This window comes from Denticeps clupeoides, chromosome 1 (assembly GCF_900700375.1).
Source record: "Denticeps clupeoides chromosome 1, fDenClu1.1, whole genome shotgun sequence".
NCBI classification, from domain to species: domain Eukaryota; kingdom Metazoa; phylum Chordata; class Actinopteri; order Clupeiformes; family Denticipitidae; genus Denticeps; species Denticeps clupeoides.
The window spans coordinates 5,754,037-5,773,737 of NC_041707.1; the positions used below are offsets into that span (position 1 = coordinate 5,754,037).

Genomic DNA, 19,701 nt, shown 5'->3' on the forward strand with positions numbered 1-19,701 from the left:
CAAATGCCGTAAATGTAAATGAGTATTTGCTGGTGCTGATATTGATATAACACACTTTATGGAAAAATGCTTAGTTACACAATTCAGCACCTCGTTCCGCCTCCTAATTGGTTATTAAGTAGTTGGAGTTTCAAAGCATTCTCCATCAAAAGTCCCCCTGGTCGTCCGTCGTTGTTCCCACATTGCAAAACTGCTGGTGGTGCCTGCGATTCCTGCCAGTGGCTGGGGACCGCAGGCACAGGAAACCTCCGGAGACCCGCCTCAGCTGGGCAGACGCGGGTTTTTGAAGGCTGCCGTGTAAATGGAGTGAATTCTTACATCATTTTACATTTTTACATTTACAGCATTTATCAGACGCCCTTATCCAGAGCGACTTACAATCAGTAGTTACAGGGACAGTCCCCCCCCCTGGAGACACTCAGGGTTAAGTGTCTTGCTCAGGGACACAATGGTAGTGAGTGGGATTCGAACCCGGGTCTTCTGGTTCATAGGCGAGTGTGTTACCCACTAGGCTACTACCACTTCTTGCATGGAAACCGGGTGTTGCGGGGACCTGCTGTCTCCCCGGCTCACCTACCTTTCGTTACAATTGAGATGCCCAACTTTTAAATTCACTTTAGCGCCATTGACCTGGGATAAAACGTTGACCCGTCAGCTGTGGCTTCAGGGGTGACACGCAGAGGGAGGTTCGCATCCAATCACCCCCAATTTGCGAGGTTTAGCCTGCATTACCGCCCTGTTAGCATGATTTTAACATCTCCCGCCAATCACAAGGACAAAGAGGGTTTTACCTTCATTTACAGCATTTACCTGACGCCCTTCTTGTGGGCAGTGGTGGCCTAGCGGTTAAGGAAGCGACCCCGTAATCAGAAGGTTGCCGGTTCGAATCCCGATCCGCCGAGGTACCACTGAGGTGCTACTGAGCAAAGCACCGTCCCCACACACTGCTCCCCGGGCACCGGTCATGGCTGCCCACTGCTCACTCAGGGTGATGGGTTAAATGCAGAGGACAAATTTCACTGTGCGCACCGTGTGCTGTGCTGCTGTGTATCACATGTGACAATCACTTCACTTTTTCACTTTAAACTTTATCCAGAGCGACTTACAATCAGGGACACAACCCGGGTCTTCTGGTTCATAGGCGAGTGTGTTACCCACTAGGCCGCTACCTTCCCATCTCCCGATCTACAGATCCCGATGAAGGCAGCTGGCAGCTGAATGGGAGCCAATCTGTCCGGTTAAATGAAGTTGGACCCGCGGATCTGCATCTGTAAACACCCTGATTTTATAATGGCACCCCGGATTAGCGTACCTGCAGCTGTCCGCCAAGAAACATTCACTCTCCAAATAAGTTCCCAATTAACTTGCAGGCCACAATCAGTGCTTTTTAAAAAAAAAAAAATAATAATTTCCCTGCAGGTGGCTGTTCTGACAACCGCCATTTGCTTGGCCGCACTCAATCCAAGAACGGCGCCAGCCCCCAATCCTAATCCTGATTTTAATGCCAACACTGCATGTCAGGGGCGCTGGCCCTCGTGACGCCCCGAGAACACGAGAACACGGGGCATCGTGATCCAGACTGACCCTTCTTGACCTTGTGAGGTACGGATTGGGATGAATGGCAAGAGGAGAAAATGAGATTAGATGGTGCAGAAATGCATTTTTGTGGTATTTTTTTTCCTTCCCCGTCACGCTTTGTCCCCCCTTCGCCCCACAGAGGGAAGAGTCGCAGCAGATCAATACAAAGCTATTACTGTACTGATGGTTGTGGTGTCTTCTAGGATGATGACGATGACGATGACGATGATGATGATGATAAGCATCGTCAGCATCACCAAATGGCTGGTCACCGGAACTCAAAACCTATGAGAGACTCCACCACTAGATCTAGATGAACAAACTGAAGATAAATTGCAAGGAAGACATGCATCTTCTCTGTTTTATAATAAGATGATGGTATGGATTATGTAGTGCAGGTCCTAATAAACCAGTTAATATCTGGCTAGTGGCATCTGCCACACGCCATAAAGGGGAAGAATCTGCTCTGGTGGCTCAACGCTGAAGCACCATGTTTCTAGCTCATCTAAAAGTGGAATTTCACGAAACAAGGTCATTCGGTTGGCTTGAGGTGAGATTCACAGAAGGGAAACGGCCAACTTCTGAAACGTGTCTTCAATGCCTGGTTGTGGGTGAAGAGCTGACTGTACGAATGACCTTTTAGAATTAAAAAAAAAAAAAAAAAAAAAAGCAGATTTGAGGACAGGGGACAGTACAAGGACCGCTGCTGGGCCAGGCCCAGCCTCGGGTGCAGCCCCCGGCACTCCTAATGAAAGATCAAGGATATTAGCCGCACGGAGAGCAGGGTGCGGTACCTTGGGCTGGCCGCGCGGTTACAGAACATTAATTTTACCGCAGGCTCATTTGTAAAAGTGGAGAGAGGCCAATCGCACCGAGGTACGCTCACCACACTAAAGGTCTGCGTTAAAAAAAATAATAAAAAAATCTGCGGCACGGGGAGGGAGGAAGGGACCCGTACAGCCTGGCATTTTCACCTGCTTTGTCAGCATTGCCTGCATGGAAAATGTCAGATTCATTACATTTTTTTTTTTTTTTTTTTTTTTTTACTCCTCCTCAGTGCAGTCACATTCCAAAAAAGTGATTCTCTCTGCTGTTCCACTCACACTGGCACGAAAAAATCTGGTGCAAACAGAGGAATGAGATGAGATTCGAACAAACAAGACGCACACAGATTCCATCGGCTACCAGCGGTGAGGTGAACCCCCCCCCCCTCCGTCCCCCCAGCTGTATGTGTCACATTCGCGGCTGCCACCCGGGTGGCGTGTGGGGAAACGGATGGAGGGAAATCGTGTTGACAGATGTCGGTTCCTGAGGAGCTGCGCCCACCGGCGCACGGCCTCATGCATTAAGATGCATATGGGAAATAACAAAAAAAAATTATAATTCATAATAATAATTGCCACAGCGCACACGGGCTGTAGACATACTGGATGAAAATAAATAAATAGGAACATTTTAAAATGGAGAAATAAAATGCACCCATGGGCCTGGAATCTCAGCTGCTCCACTTAATACAGCTTCATCAGTATTATCAGAATTTATGTCACTCATACCATATTGGCCTACAGTTCCATGACTGTAAGATGACACACCAATTAAAGCTCGTATTTCATATTTCTCACCAATATACTGGTATTGCATGTTTTGTCTGTTTGTTAGGCAGAGCCACTTTCTCAGACGTTTTGAGGGGGAAAAAAATCATACATTCAGATCCATTCAGATCCATTCAAAATGGATCTATTTATAAGAAATTGTAGTAATTGAAAACCGCCTTTTCACCTTGACCTAGTTGCGTGGCCACGACTCAGAAGGTCACCACTGGTGCATTCCGGGAGGCAGACATGCACCACAACCCAATCTGAACCTCGTCCATGTGAAGTGAGATCCCAGCATGTTTCTGCCCCCCCATGCAAATCACTCGGCTTAAGCGGAGACGTATAGACTTGCAAATACGTTCCAACAGCCCGGCCCCTAATGCCGCGGATCTGCTGTAATGCTCCCTTATTTGAGTCAGACTTACAAGGGCCGTGGGACAAATTAAAGGCGCGGTGTGACGGATTTGGGTGGTTATTATTCCTTCGCAGCACGCTCGCGCTTATTGATTTGCGCTGCCGATGAGCATCCTCCGCTTCCCCGCTACCTTGGAAACTGAAAAACGGCAGAGTAATTGCCAAGGGGGCTCTTAGTCACGCATTTTTTGAGTACCCCCCCCCCCCCCCCCCCCCAAAGTCACAACTTCCGGGGGCGGGGGGGCAGCCAGGATGTGTACCAACATATGAACTCGTCCATTAAAATAACAAGGGGGGGGGGTAAGTCAGGAAAATGTGCATGGATGGATGATAGCCACCCTCCCTTTGTTTCCCTGGCAACAAACATAAGGCTTTACCTTTGGTTACCGGCACCGCTGCGATGGTGGCGACACAGCCGGTGATCCTTCAGAGGACTAAAGAAGAACAGGTAGCATGTTCTGCTTGTCCATGTCCATAAAAATAAAACAAATGCCAAATAAACACCAAATAATGCAGTGCACTGTGTGTGTGTGTGTGTGTGTGTGTGTGTGCATTTTCCTGAGATGCGCAGATTTCGACATGCAGGTTCAAAGCAGGAACCTTGGCTCCGGACTTACCTTGCGGAAAAAAAGCCAAGCACCGCAAACCGGCTCGAGCCCGTCGGCCTGCCCTGTTTGGCAACTTGCTCTTTGCACGCTCTGCCTTTTCTTTACCGCTGTTGCATAGCAACCAAGTTGCTCCTGGGCGTGGTTGGCAGTGTTGACGGAGGGAGCTGCCCATGATTAAGAATGCCCCGCTTAATTAAGAACGGACGTCCGTCTGCACAGAGGCCTTGGCGTGGCATTTATGAATTATGGGAATAATAGAGAGAGGATGCGGCGTTCCCGGTTTCAGATGTAAACACGTTTTTTTTTTTTTTTTTGCCCTCTTCAAAATAAATCAAAGCAGGAACGTGACAAATGAGGTGGCCGCTCCGAATGGGCGTGATTAAACGCAACAGACGCAGAACGCGAACCTCCAGCAGTGCAGGGAGGCGCCCACACATGTTGCTGGATAGACAACAGCTTTAATAGAAAGGATTTATGTTTGGACTCCAGAGCTATGACTCAAGCCAGAATTAAAAAAAGAAAAAAACTACATGAACCTTATGCATAACGTGGAAAAAATGTGGACCCAGCTCAGAGGACAGTAGCTTTTTCCAATGCTAGTATATATAATAATACAACTGTAATTAAAAAAAAATTATAAAAAATATGCAGCTTGTTTGCATAAATGTATAAAGAAAATTTAGTAGTTTATTTGTTCCTCGTAATACAGATAATTAAGGAGTCCTTTCCTGTTTTTTTGTCTGTAAAACTAAAAAGATTTAAAAGCATTTCCAGCATGCAGAAATAAATATTAATTGGTAAATTTTAGTATAGTTCCAGGTATTCCACAATATTCTCAGTATATCCCATCTATCACTGCTTATTAATAAAAGGATCACATTCAACTCAAGAAGAAATCAGCCCATTTTTAACTTTTCAAACTTGTTTTTTTTCTTTTATTGCAACTGGAAGACAATACAGCACAGAAACTCAATGGTATGTCTGAAAAATAAAAAATAAAATGTCATATTAATGGACAAAGTGATATTTACATTAATTTATGAAATTGTTCGTCTTTGGCAAAATGATTACACGTCAAGGAAACATAGAATGCAAGTTACGCCTCCATATTGACAAACTGGCTGGATGCACATGCCATCAGACTGTATTTCGCAACAGACCAGAACAACTCTTTTTGTCCTTTATCGGAAAACGATGAACAAAATGGCAGTTAACGTCAACTTTGTAAAGTAAACCAATAACAGTGACGAAACAACAATGAAACGAAACAGATACTAGAAAAAAAATACGGAAAAAAAACAAACAAATATTTTGCCTCTTATAGACCATTATTTGCCTGGCTAGTATTAATGATTTCTGATTGTTTCCATTGAATCCCATCCCCGCCCCCCTCCCCACGACCCTCTCAGAGATCAGCACTTCCGTAGGTACGCGGAGGAAAAGTTACGTAGTGAGTGTTGTCTTCTAGAAAAGGCAGTGGATCCACTATACACAGCGCTTCATCGTGCAACAGGATTATATCCATTTACAAAAAAAAAAAATCCAAAGCTAACTTTTTTTTTAAAGACCAAGTAGGGTGGTCTCGTTCGTAGAGGGGGAGGGGTCACATGAACAATGCATGATGAGTGCTGAGCTCTGTACACACTGCTGAAATATCCATGCATGACTCAGGTTCACTTTTCACGCGGGTTCTTTTGTCATTTCACACACCACAGAGGTCAGGTTACGGTGACACCATGACAGAAGAATGAGGAACAGAAACTCTTTACAGTATTATAATGTGTAGAAAGGTCTATAATACAAGGATTATTGACAGAAAATGCTACAACTCATTGACAAATGTAAAAGTATCTTTTCAGGTAACAGACATTTTATTACAGGCTTTGGCACTTTTGAACTTTAAAAATATTCTTAATTTAATATCATAGTGCAATCTGGATATATAATGTAATATATATATGCGCACTGGCCTGACTATTTAGCTCTGTTTAGTTTATTAAATTTCCCACAACTGCTCGTCGCAGTACTGTGCGCCTGCACATGCGACAAGTACTAATACTGGCATTACCCTTAACAATGCTACAGTGAAAGTGGCAAAAAAAAAAAAAAGAACACAAGCCCCCTGTGTCATTTTAATGGAAGACCCTGAAATATTGAAGACATCTACGCACACAGCTACACCCCAAACAGCGAATGAAAGCCAAGCAGGCACGGAGCCGGGTGAAGAGGGCCTGGAAGATGGGAACCGGGGACCGACACTCACTACTAACTTCTCCTTCAGATGCAAGAGCTGGGATATTTATTGACCGGAGCCCCCAGGAACGCGGGCGGAGTCCGTAGGGCTTGAAGGTGTGGAGCGGCCGGAGCCACCGTCGTAGCCCTACTCGAAAACGTGGAGTCCTCATATTGCAGAAAAGGTTTTCCCAACAGTCTGTGTTTGTCCCTGAAGAAGGTTGATCTTTTTTTTTTTTTTTTTTTTTTTTTTTTTTTTGGAATAATGCCTGCTTCAAAACAACCATGAGTACAGACAAGGGAAAAGAAAGGAATCATATCAAAATAAGACAAAACAATGAGAAGGTTCTAGGCCTGCGGGGCCTAGAAATTAAAGGCAACGCCTTCGTTTTCTAGGATCTATATTTATATGAAAATAATTCATGCTCCATGCTAAATACATTATTTACCTTACGTGAACTTTGAATAAAAAACGTAGGGTTTTTTTTTTTTTTTGTAAGTTTCTTTTCTTTACAGAACCCATGCAACACGATTTGGAAAATCCTGCTGGCTACATTGCTTAACTTAAGAAAGGAAAGAGAGGCTAGTGTAGTTTTTGTACAGTGTTATCCTGACTAGATGAAATTGCTTATTACATCGTGAGGGTTGGAGAACAAAAAAAAAATTAAAGAAAACAAATTTAAGAAACAGAAGAGAACAAAATAACGACTCCTCTGATCATTTCAATACTCATCACTAGACCTCAACACAGCAGGTTCTGTGGAATGGTTTTCAGTCACGAGGGACCACCAGACAATTTCATCTGATTAGGATTGCCTCAAGTCATTTCATCATTTTTTTGATTCAAATAAGCACTTGACAAAAACAAATGGCTCCTTTTTGCTTCAGATGGACGTCAGCACATCATTGGAGGAGCAAATACGACAGGAAGTGCGCGGTTTACGTGCAAGTAGATAATGGACAATGTTTGGTGTGAAATATTTTGTCCACCAATGAACCTTTTTTCTTTAAGCTCAAGCCAAGTGCTTTGGAAGTTGTACAGAATTGTCTTGGGTGTTAATATCTTGATTATACAAAATGAACCTTTTTTTGGTTCGTTATATTTGTGACTGTTTCACCTGTTTTAGGACAGTATATCTGTATTCCAGAAACTACGAAAGGCTCATGATTTCTGTCCCAAAAAGAGGGGGTCGTGCAACAAATTATGTTTTTCGCGCCTCACCGCAAAACATGATAAAAATAAACCGCAGAATCTCCACGCTGACAGCCTGTTCATTTGCACCTCCAACAAAATGCCATACGTCGGCCGCACCCCCATGTGGGTGCAGGAGCGCGAGCGGGGGTCCTCCTGATCCACCCACATAAAGGTGACCCTGGCGAGGCCAGCGCTGCGGGCAAGGGCTCCAGGGCAGGAGGTACCGGTACCGCCGCCATGGTAACAGGCCCGGCTCAACCCCAGCGGCGTCGCCCCACTTGAGCAGCGGCGCAAATAGGCAAATTGCTGCAGAATGTTTGAGTTTTTGACAGCTAATGACACAGTAATTCGCCGTCCTGTCCCCGTCAGTGCCAATCAGAGTAAGGAGGGGGGGGGGGGGGGGTATTTACTTATTTCCTCTCTTTTCTCGCTTTTCAATTTGTCAGGAAGAATAAAAAAAAGGAAAAATGAAAACCAATAACACAACAACGAACCCCGTCTCCAAATTAGGCGAATAAAACGTTGTACTATGGCTTTAATCTCCATTTTGATCCAAAACCAAAAAGGAAACAAAAGAATAAAAACCCTCAAAAAACATTATCTACAAAGATAGGAAAACAAAGTGATTGTTGATATTGCCACAAATCAGTAGAATTCACCTGATGTCCTGAAAAAAAGTAAATTCTATTAGAAGTGATGTTGATTTTTGATTTTTGATTTTTTTCTAAACACAGTCCCTCAATTTTTCATAGAATCCTTTGTCTCTTTCTGCCCCTTTGCCGTCCGATTGGTGATATTGTTCAGGCAGGCACGCACCCCGGCGAGGTGGAGCAAGGACCCTGCCGCCTCCTTCATCTCCTCGTCGTCGCTCTCCGGAGGCTTCTCCGTGCGCCTCTTTTTCAGGGGCAGCGTGTCACTGGACACTTTTTGTTTGGGTTTGGGCAAATGGAGGCGCTTCTTGTGCAGGGCGAGGGCACAGGCGTCCACGGCCCACTCCTTGGGCTCCTTCTTGATTTTGCTTTTGTCGTCGTCCTCCATGTCGCTGCCGGCCTCGTTGCAGTGGAAGCTGATGTCGCCGGCCTCGCGTGGGACCTCGTCGGGGGAGGCGGCGTGCAGGCCGGACGATTTGGCGGTGCTGTAGTTATGGTCGTCTTTAGGGTCGCTGTTCACCATTGCCGAGTTTGACGATGGCTCGCTGTCGCCGCGCATTTTGCAGCCTACCAGCACAGACCTGTTTGCACAGGAAACAGGAACAATCATGATAAACTATAAATGCAGATCTCCTTCCTCTCACCATACCAATTTTCACATGGGACAGCTAACAAAATACCATTAGGAATAGAAATTAAGATGAAAGCGTCCTAAAATGTCCCAAGTGCTGTCACAATATGTCAAAGAAACTGGGTTAAGGCAGTGATAAAGAAAAAAAAAACCTACCAGCGAATTGAGTGATTAATAAATCCTGTTTCATAATTCATTACATTTTTTTTCTTCCTCACATTTTACAAATCACACTCACACTAAACCACTTTGCAATCATGCTCTCAAGCTTCCTTCCACCGCCCAAAAGCACGAACGAGTGTGTGATATGGTGCATATATGGGCCCGACCTGCACCAGTAACCCTGGATGTGCTCACCTGATGTAGATTAACTGGTTATGGAGCAATTAAACACGTAATAAAATCACAATAATGACTATTTTAGTAAAGCATTGCCCAACCAATAAGCTATAACAAAAGCAATTCGGCTCTTATTTTAGTTCTCATTTCATTTTACAGCATTTAGCAGATGCCCCATTCAATCAGTAGTGACAGGGACAGTCCCCCAGGAGACAAGTGTCATGGTCACAGACACAATGGTAGTAAGTGGGGTTTGAACATGGGACCTTGTGGTCTTCTGATTCATATGAGAGTGTGTTACCCAGTAGGCTACTTCCACCCCATTGCTATGGGAGAATAAAAATTTTAAATAAATAAAATAAAATAATGACTTTCCTGCAAAACCCCCGGTTCGTCTGGCACCTGGCCATGAAACGCACACCCGGGAGAGGCAGCGTCATGTTTATAAGACCTTCGCTCGCCATGCAGATTAAACCACATTGAGCCACTGGTTAATTGAATTAAGCACTTATCATCTTTTGATGATCACACTTGAAGAGCGGAGCCCACCTCCACTGACCGTCATCAAAAATCCAAGCCTAATTAATGATGCTTGATCACAGAGCTCGTTTAATGTACTTTGCCGTGCCGCATTCGTCCACGAGGCCATTTAAAACGCTCAACCATTCCCCCGGCCTTAATATGCATTTATGTCCAGGTCCTGCATCATTATATAAACTTGCCTACAGAAGATGTACTTCCGTGCTCATTTATCATGCCGATTTTGCATAAACACTAAAACTTGCGGCGGGCTTAGGAAAATAAACTCGAGAAGCGCCCCAACTCCTGTCTCCTTTGTGCATTTATGACTCATAAATTATAACCGGCGCACGGTGCGGAAGGAAAACCAGGCTCAATAATTAATGGCTAAATGCGACGTTACTCACTTCGGATCAAGCTGGGCCGGCCAAACGCTACGCTGCTCGCAGCCTTTTATAACGATGCCGAGCTGCCACCGTCACGTCGGAAGGTTCGAGGCGCCAAGCGTTTGTTCATGTGCATGTGTGTGGCCATCTGCCTTTTAATGAGTCTGAATTTATTGTTCTATTTGGAGGAAACCGGGCGAAACAGGATGGTGGGCTCTGCTGTCCCCGCCAGGTCGTACCGTTGGTAAGAATGACAACAAGGGGCACCTGTGACAGAGCTTCTCAACCGCACAATTCCCACTGCCACGTCTCTAAATGGCTGACAAATACACTTAGCGCCACGTCTAAGATGCATTTGGCCTAAACTGACAACAGATCTTTAGATCAAGAGATACTTCGGGAGAGTATAATGAAGTATTCATGCCTTATAATTAAGGTTTAGGTATTCTGCTCTCTATGCTGTTGCCATTTAGGATAGAACACACATTACCGTACTCCAAATTCACCACATTTAAAATTAAAGGTTTACTTTGGTAAACAAATTTTGGCTAATTTGGTCCCAAGAAATATCAACACAGTACATATAAAACAATACTAGTAGACATTTTTTAAATCATTTTTATACATTGAGTATTGCAAAATCAGAAGCATGTGCCTGTAAATTAAACTAAACCGGCTGAACTAAACACAAAAGTTCAGCATGGCATCACCAAGTCTCTTAGCAGTTGTTGCCATGGGCATGTCATGGGCATCCTACATGCCTATTCACTTCCATTCGCACCCTCCCCGTCATCCGAGCTAAGGTGTCCTAATTTTTACAAGCTCAAATCTTTCCACACCGGTTCTGTTGTTTGCTAGCAAAAATTCCACCAGCACGAGCGAGCTGCAAGCAGAGCCCAGAACTAGATTAGCGTAACACCTCAAAAGTGTTCAATGATAAAATTACCGTACTGAGTAATATCTCTTTTTAGAAAAAAAAACAGAAAAAATATAAATGTGCTTATTCTGGTATTTATTAACAATAATAATAACATTAATAATATTAAATATGATTTGTAGTAATGAATTTACAATATCTGAGCATACAACCTACATTATATGTGCTAATTTAAGCATTGATAAATAAAACAGCTAAACGATAATTTCTACTTCTACAGAAAATGTATAGAGGTCTACTTTAGTTTATGGCACCATGTAACAAAACATTAACAAACGCTACACATGACGATATGAAAGACTGGGATTCTGTAGTCTTTCTGTAACCTTTGGTTTGAGCAACGGAGACAGTCCCATCTGCCTTTTTTCATTCTGTGCCTGTGCTAGGCCAGCTCGGTTTGTGTGTGGTCATGTGACTGCATGACCTTGTCTGATTGATGAAGCAATGCTACGTCGGAATGGTGAAATGTGTTTGATGTACATTTTTTTAAAAATGTTACTCTAGTATATGTACTGGAGTAAATATAACTTGTTACTACCCACCTCTGGTTGCTAGCAATACTTCCATCTGTGGGCGGGAGACCGATCCATTAGCCCGAATGGAGGTAAATGAGCGTGTAGGATGCCATGACATGACGAATGTTTAGGCAGCTCAGAAACCGGGACAATTCACCCTACTCGTCACCCTAAATAAAGACACTTCACTCAAAGCATCAACTGCTTGGTTGCAATTTTTCTGCTGATAAAGAGCTACCGGAGCTGTACATCTCAGTGAGAGAAAAGGTGGCAGACCAGTTAACAAATGTGAGCTACTTCTCCACAACTGTGGACCTGTGGACCAGGAAAACACTTAAGTTGCATTCATTATATTGGTGTCATTTAATGCAATAATGGGCTGATTTGAACATTTATTCAGTTATTTAGAGGAAATATGATATGTATCATGTATTAAAGATATTGCAATATTATATTTAGGCCCAGCCCTAATCATGACAGTATCGTATTGCGGGTCACTCAGTTATGATGCATGTCTCATCTGATAAATCTTATTTGCATCTGCATCAGTGGGTTAGCAGTGATCCACTATGTACGTACTCAGGCTGGCACAGATACTGACCAATCGTGTGTACTGGGTGGATGAAACCCTCTGCATAAAGACCCTTAGACTGGTTTAAAACATTCTCACACACACACACACTCACACACACACACACGAGCAGCAGGTTCTTAGACCCAGCTTCATGAATGTTTTACAGAGTGACAGGCAGTCTGCTTGCACAGTTCATGCCATTAAAGTACTTAGTGCATGTGATCAATTATTCACAACACTGCATATGCACGTCTTCTGGGGCTGGGCTGGAATGATAAGGTGAGCTGAACTCATATTTGTTAAAGGCCCTAAGGCAGCGCTTTTGATGGCGGGGACTCCATTACTGGCACCGTCGGGGAGAGGGGGTGGCGGCCCGGCGGACGGAGAGTCCAAGTGCTGGAGCTCACGCTGGGAGACAGTCGGAAGCTACAGATGCTTCACTCCAGGCAGGGTTAATGCACATCGAACCAAATTCATCCAAACCCATTAATTAATTATTATAGTTAATAATGACATCAGTTAATTCATCAGGTTTTACCTGAAATATGGGTTATGCTAAGAAATTAAAAGGATTTTTTTCCTTTCATTTTTCATTCAAATCTGTGCCACAGCAGGTTCATTAATCACATGATATGAGATACAGTAAGTGGTGAGACTTGGCTGAATCGCAGCCGTCGTTGTGGCCACGCATCACCAGGCTGAGGAGTAAGATGGTTTCATGGGGAGACTCATTACCGCTGCCTGGGGCACTTACACCGACTAGCTTATTTTAAATAACGAAGCAGAGAATTTGGGGAAAACGCAAGAAGACCAGGCGGACTGACCTCACCGCTGCCGCCCGGCTGCTCAGAGCGTTGATGGGGAGGGGTCTGATCCCGGGGAACAGGCTCTGGCTCATCACGCGAGCGCCATTCTGGATCACTCCCTGAGGAACTGGGAAGAAGACAGAGGCTGTATGAGTTCACAGTCACATGACCACAAACATGACCACAATGAAGGGTGACAACCATATGGGCACAAGTGGCATTTTTGGGCACAACTGACAATGAATAAACGCTTAATAACTTTAGACTTAGTAAATCAAGTGACTTAGCAGTGGGTGCCAGAAAGGTGCTTGCGACTATTTTTGAAATTTAAATATGCAGAAAACTGTACAAATGTCATGTGATTAAAGATGTACAGTACAGGCCAAAAGTTTGGACACACCTTCTCATTCAATGTATTTTCTTTATTTTCATGACCATTTACGTTGGTAGATTCTCACTGAAGGCATCAAAACTATGAATGAACACATGTGGAGTTATGTACTTAACAAAAAGTGGAGACCTGGCCTCCACAGTCAGTGTGGAGATGTGATACACAGCAGCGCAGCACACGGTGCGCACAGTGAAATTTGTCCTCTGCATTTAACCCATCACCCTGAGTGAGCAGTGGGCAGCCATGACAGGCGCCCGTGGAGCTGTGTGTGGGGATGCCTTCAGTTTTGATGCCTTCAGTGAGAATCTACCAATGTAAATAGTCATGAAAACCAAAAAAAACACATTGAATGAGAAGGTGTGTCCAAACTTTTGGCCTGTACTGTATGGTTTTATCAAAATGCTTTTTGTTAGCCAATATGCCCATATGGTTCTCAAACCTCAATATTTCTATTATGGCATGCCAATAAATCAAATAATCAATTGTGATACGAATGCTTGTATCATCAAGTTAAATTGTGAGGTCTGTGATATAGCCAACACACTGATTTAGTTTTGCTAAATGAGCATTAAAACTATTAAAAAATAATGTCTATACCACCTGTCAAGGTTCAGTTTGCACTGAATCTGTATACGTCAATTATTTCCTTCCAGTTACAACCACTGTGTAGTTATTATTCTTAATATCCTCAGTGTTGTACAGTTAATATCCTCACTTGCTGTGTGTCTGACTGCAATGTTTTTATTGAATGATATTCAGTAATAAACAATATTCACATTAGGAGTAACACTCCCTCATGTGAAAATTGGCATCCATGCTTTAGCGTACATAACCTAACCCTAATCTCACATGCAAAGAGACAGACATACAAAATGACTAATAATTAGTGTCACAAACATTAAAAAGACATTACAGACATTGTAACAAAAAATAGTGACGCATAGCGGTTTCTTGACATCTCACACACAGCCAAAATTTGAAATTCCAAAAGAGCAGGAAGAACAAAAGCATATTGATTCACCTCAAAGCCACAAGCAGCCTCAAACACACAGAAACTCGGGTGAACAAGTGTCCAGTTCATAGAGGCGACTTGGCAGCAAAGCATGTCCGGACCACTTTGTTCATCAAAAATCCCTCCAAGCCACATTTAAATCTTTTGAAATCTATTAAACTATTTACAAAATATACCAACAGAATTAGCCGAAGGAGGGACAGAGCTGTAGGGAGAGAATGAAGACCCCGTAATCAGAAGGTTGCCGGTTCGAATCCCGATCGGCCAAGGTGCCACACACTGCTCCCCGGGCGCCTGTCATGGCTGCCCACTGTTCACTCAGGGTGATGAGTTAAATGCAGAGGACAAATTTCACTGTGTGCACTGTGTCCTGTGCTGCTGTGTATCACAAGTGACAATCACTTCACTTTCACTTTCAGAGGGAGTGTCATGGCGGCGGGGTCGAAACTACGAGCAGTTTGACCTACAGGACTCCGGCCTGCGACGGGCGCAAGATAGATGGTCTGAAATGAACTGTGAAACGGCTGTTAATTGCTAAGGTGACCTCTATCTTTCCGGCTCATTTCAAGTGGGCTTATTACAGTCGTTTCAGGGAAAAGACGGAAATCAGCTGTTTTGCAGAGCAATTAAAGGAACACGCCCTGCTGACGCTGCGGCATCAGCTGAAATCAGGCCGTGGATGATTTAATTATTAATTTTTGGCGGCAAAATGCGTCAGCGAAAGCACATCCTCGATGAAACGGTGTTTTGTAAATATTCGGCTCCGCCGAACGAAGGCAGCTCAGAACAGATGGCGAGGAGAGGAGAAAAAAGGTGGGTGGGGAGGGAAGGGAGGGGAGGGTGTCGTCCCTGTTCGGATTCCTGTACACTTTTCTGCCCATTAAGCAGTAACATTGTTGCCCTGGCAACCCTCTCTTCCTATGCCATGGCTACGGTACAGAGCTCCATGCAGCAAATAGCTGAGGCAGGCCCCAAAAGGAACATCTGGGGTTGGCCGGGTGCCCTCCACACGCCTCCCATGGGCGTGCGCTCCCAGAGAAAGGTGGAGCGTCGCGGCACCACTCTGTCCACCCAAGTGGACAACGCGAACCGACAGCGGGATGCAGGCCTCTCCCAATTATCCTGGCTGGGTTGGCAAACTCAATGGCTAATGAGCTTCCTCCATTGTGTGCGGATGATGCAGGGCCGCCCGTCCGGGCATCGGAAAAGGGACCTCCGATTGGACGTTAAAGAGCATCCTGCGCCCAGGGGAGCACCCTCCTTACGAACGAGTATGCTTATCACATCTACCGGCGAGGTAGTAAGTAGAGCACCCCAAGCGCACACACTACACCACCGGGAATTGTGGGCGGGAGCTGTACTTCCCAGCTGTAGGCAGCGATGGAGTTGGTTCTCTCAGGCACCATGGGAAGTGGCCCAGGCCGGCTCTGTGGGGAGGGAGGCATCACGCTTGACGCCGTGGGGCCGGTTTTCTCTTCCTCTCAAGCGTATTAATGTCCTGGCAGATGGTCCTGGATACAGAATCTCCCGTGAGCCAATCAGAGCCGGCGTGGATTTTTTAACGGCGGGCTCCTCTCGCTCTCACTCTCCTCCCCTCCCACTCGCCAAAGGTCCTTTAATCCGTCTCCCATCACGAACGAAGCGTGTTCTATGAAAACTGAATATTTTCCGCCACCTCCCGTCAGAACTGTCAGGTACAGGCTGAATAGCATTAGGACCGCCATCGGAGACGGAGCGCTGTGATTTCTAATTTAACCGCGCTGCATCAGGGCTCCAGACTTATGCTCCACACCTGATCCATATCTGGTGATATTTACAGCGCCGCGCCGCGCTCTCTGACCACCAGGGGGCAGCGTCTTCTGTTTACAGAGTTCCGAAGAGCAAAACAAAGCTTCTCGTCACGCCACAAAAATGTCCATCAAGTGACATTAAAAACCAAATATAAACCGAAAGCACTTAAAACCCGAGCGGCTTTATTCAAGCTGAGCTGCCCTGACCTCCCCGCATCAAAAGCACACACACGAACCCTGCGAAGGCTTTTTACGCTTCTTCCTTGCAACCTCTCTAATGCCACCGAGCGGATCGCCGCTCTTAAAATGTCTCTTTAATAGCGCCGCGCTCTTGACCGAGGTACTCGGCGAGCGCTCTTTGTTTTCACACAGCAAAGTGCGGGGCCGGAGGCGGCGAGTTTCGACATGCCGGCCTATTATATGCTCGGCTGGCCCTGTGGAGCTGCGCTTCTTTACCAACAAAAGGGCGAGCAGCGGGGACCCTCGCCCGAACAGCCCCTTCCCACTCCGAGACACCACAGGCCGCGGCGGCCCCCCCAACATGGCTTCCGCCGGGCCGGCCACACTCGGGCCCGTCGGGCCGGGTCAGAGGACGCCGCGAGCACCAGCGCCGTCGGGCAGAGCAAAGGCACAAAAGAGAGCCTCGGGGCTCGCGTTTCCCCGGCCCATGATGTTCCGTTTCACGTTCGGAGTCAAATGGCTGGCTTATATCTCCCGCCACAAGATGATGGATGTCACCCCACCGTTTCCTGCGCCCAGTTTCACCCCCGACTGTCACATGTGACACCAGACAAGTATCTTTGCACAGACAAACTTTTATTTTGTACAAATATACACGAAAGAGATGAGTTCAAATATTCTGCTCCGCTCCAACAATACCGCCACCGCGGCTGGCCTGAAGTTTTTTTTTTTTTTATTTGTTTGTTGTTGTTGTGCTAATAAATAAGAATATTTTGATATATTCACATTTTTTAGATTCCCCTGAGCGCCCTGCTTGAATAATCAGATGCATTATTTTCGTAAACATCAGTGGCTGATCCCAGCAGAACGCAGGAAAGACAGAGTGGTGTCACGCGAACGGCTCTTTGAAACATTCTTTTAAAAATAGGACAGCCACGTTGTTGCTGGGTAACGGAGTCTGTGTACCGCAGACGTACAGGAGGGACTATCTGCTGGTTAGTACGGTGTAGCCTCATATCCCAGACCCAAGTCATTAAACTAGGATGATTTTTACACTACTGTAGCAATTGTTCGCTAAACATACCTTTCCATTGCGTTCTAAAGTTACTTTTTTGGAGTTTTGGACATATATATATATATATATATGTAGGAGAGGATATATAGAATTAACAACCCTAACATAGATTTATGTACAATTAAATGTGCCGTGCTGCTGAGGATCCCTATTCATCATTTAAAAAAAGAAAAATCTCTCCATTTCACCCGGTCCAAAAATACTTTAATGATCCCAGTCGGGAAGCTACTCGCTCCAGAAGTGAGTTTGTGTCATCTGCCGGCTGATTTCAGACTGGAGCCAGGAGTGACGGAGCTCCCCGCTGCGCCATAAATATCTGATCAGCCAGCGCGGGCGAAGGCGGCTGGAGAGTCCAGATTACCTCCAGCTCTACTTAATGGCACGGCCGCATCTCCCGCATTGCAAACGGGCAACGTGCCCCTCGCATCCCGGCTCTGCTAACCGCCTATTAATCACAGCCCTGTCGCTAAAGCCCCCTCTGATGACCAAGAAAAGCGTGAGGGGCAACATGATGCTCATCTGGCGCGTGGCTGTCAGGATTTTGCTCTGTGTGGAGGAAAGGAACCGGGATTTAAAAAAAAAAAAGAAATTAAAAAAATAAAATACATTAAAAAAAAAAAAGAGAGAGACGGGAGCGAGAGAGGGATGCGAGCGTGACGAATTCCCAGTGCGCTCTAAACGTGACACCTGCTGTTGTGCAAATAAAGCCCATGCGTTTAGTTTAATTCTATTCCCAGAAGAACTATCACCAGCAGATTGGATTTGGGGGGGAAATCGGTTTCGGGTACGAATATTCCTGCGTGATAAATGACAACATTAGGCAGAATTAAAAGCCGGAGCAGCCAACTGATGCCACTATCTTCGGGGTGGCAAGCGGGAAATTTAGTGCCCACCGACGCTCGGGTCCAAAACATTTCTCAGCCACAATGGCCGATGAAACCACTCAGCTATAATGATGGGTTCCGGGCTGGCGTTACAATGAGATCTCTCATCAGGGACAAGCCGTGAAAATGAACAAACTTTCATCATGTCTAGCGTCCACACTTGACTCAAAGGACACAAAAAGACGTTCAATATGGCATGAAGCCACATAGGATCAGACAACATGGCTGCAGAAACCGATTTCCAGTGATAGTGGAAAGGTCCAGGGTCCCCCCCAGTCATCTACGGGCACTTGAAAGACACCAGCTATGGACAAGATGCCAGTCCGTGAAGCCTTCAGCAGACTTCAGAGATCTTTTAAGGACTCTTCGGCAGACTTTAGGGACGTGCTCAGCGCTCCACGGACACCGTGGTCAGGTGGTGAGGACATCTTCAGGGACACATGGGTTCCGTTCCCTTTCTCTGGCCTTTACAAAGAAATACGCGTGGAAGGTTAATTAAAAGGCAAGTGCAGGTATCACTCATGCTCACACCACGCAAAAAAAAATAAAAGAGCGATATTCCCCCCTTCATTACGACTCCCCAATCAGCGAGCTGTAGAGCCGCGGGCATCAGTCGGGAGAGGACAGGCTCATTGCCAGTGGAAGTTTTAAAGCACACAAAACAGTGCGCCTTTGATTTCGCAGACATACAAATGTGCGCCACTGAAGATAAACCGTGTTTGAGGATATCTATTATTCACAGCGGTGAAAACCTGGCTTTCATTTAGCAGCCCGCATCTGATAGGCTTTTAGTGCATGCTTGTGAGGACAAAAAAAAAAATAAAATGGAGAGAGAAACGAGCGGCGCTTCACAGTGAATGCGCAGCGGTGAGCCCCGCGCTCGAGTGTTTTTAAGCGGCAAAGACAAGAGCACTGTAGGTATTTAGGCAAATAAACACGACACCGGCTATTCATATCGACGGAGTGCACGCTCCTGCCTCCCTTCCCTCCAAAAAAACATTTCCCTTTGTAACGTGCTAACAAGTTAAGGCTCACGACTAAACAAACCGCAAACTTGACCGGTTCGGCAGAATTATCCACGATATTCAGAGACACACGACAGAGCAGAGTATGCAGGGGCCCGGGCACGTTCCAAAATGGAGACCCCGATGGAGACCCTTATTGGAATCATGTCAACTTTTCACTTAGAAATACTAGTTGTTATCATACTTACATGACATTACATGATATTAATGATTTTGATATCATTAGCTGATGCGCTTAACCAGAGTGACTTACAATGACGATTGCAATAAGTGAGAACAGAAGATTTTCTGATTACATGACCTGCTATATACACACAGAGACTGTTCCTTTCAGCAAGGTCTGGGTTCAGGTTTGCACTGCAAGT

General features: G+C 45.4%; 1 protein-coding gene across 10 annotated transcripts in view; it reads right to left on the reverse strand.

The window, feature by feature from the left end:
* Positions 1-5,099: 5,099 nt before the first annotated feature.
* foxn3 (forkhead box N3) overlaps positions 5,100-19,701 on the reverse strand; it is a 77,540-nt gene continuing 62,938 nt past the window's right edge. For all 10 annotated transcript variants that reach the window (XM_028957142.1, XM_028956835.1, XM_028956911.1 and 7 more), the window contains 2 exons: positions 12,998-13,106; positions 5,100-8,853 (listed from right to left, as the gene is read on the reverse strand). In XM_028957142.1, the coding sequence (XP_028812975.1) occupies positions 8,361-8,853; positions 12,998-13,106 (602 nt within the window). In that variant the 3' untranslated portion in view covers positions 5,100-8,360. The remainder of the gene's footprint in view (positions 8,854-12,997; positions 13,107-19,701) is intronic.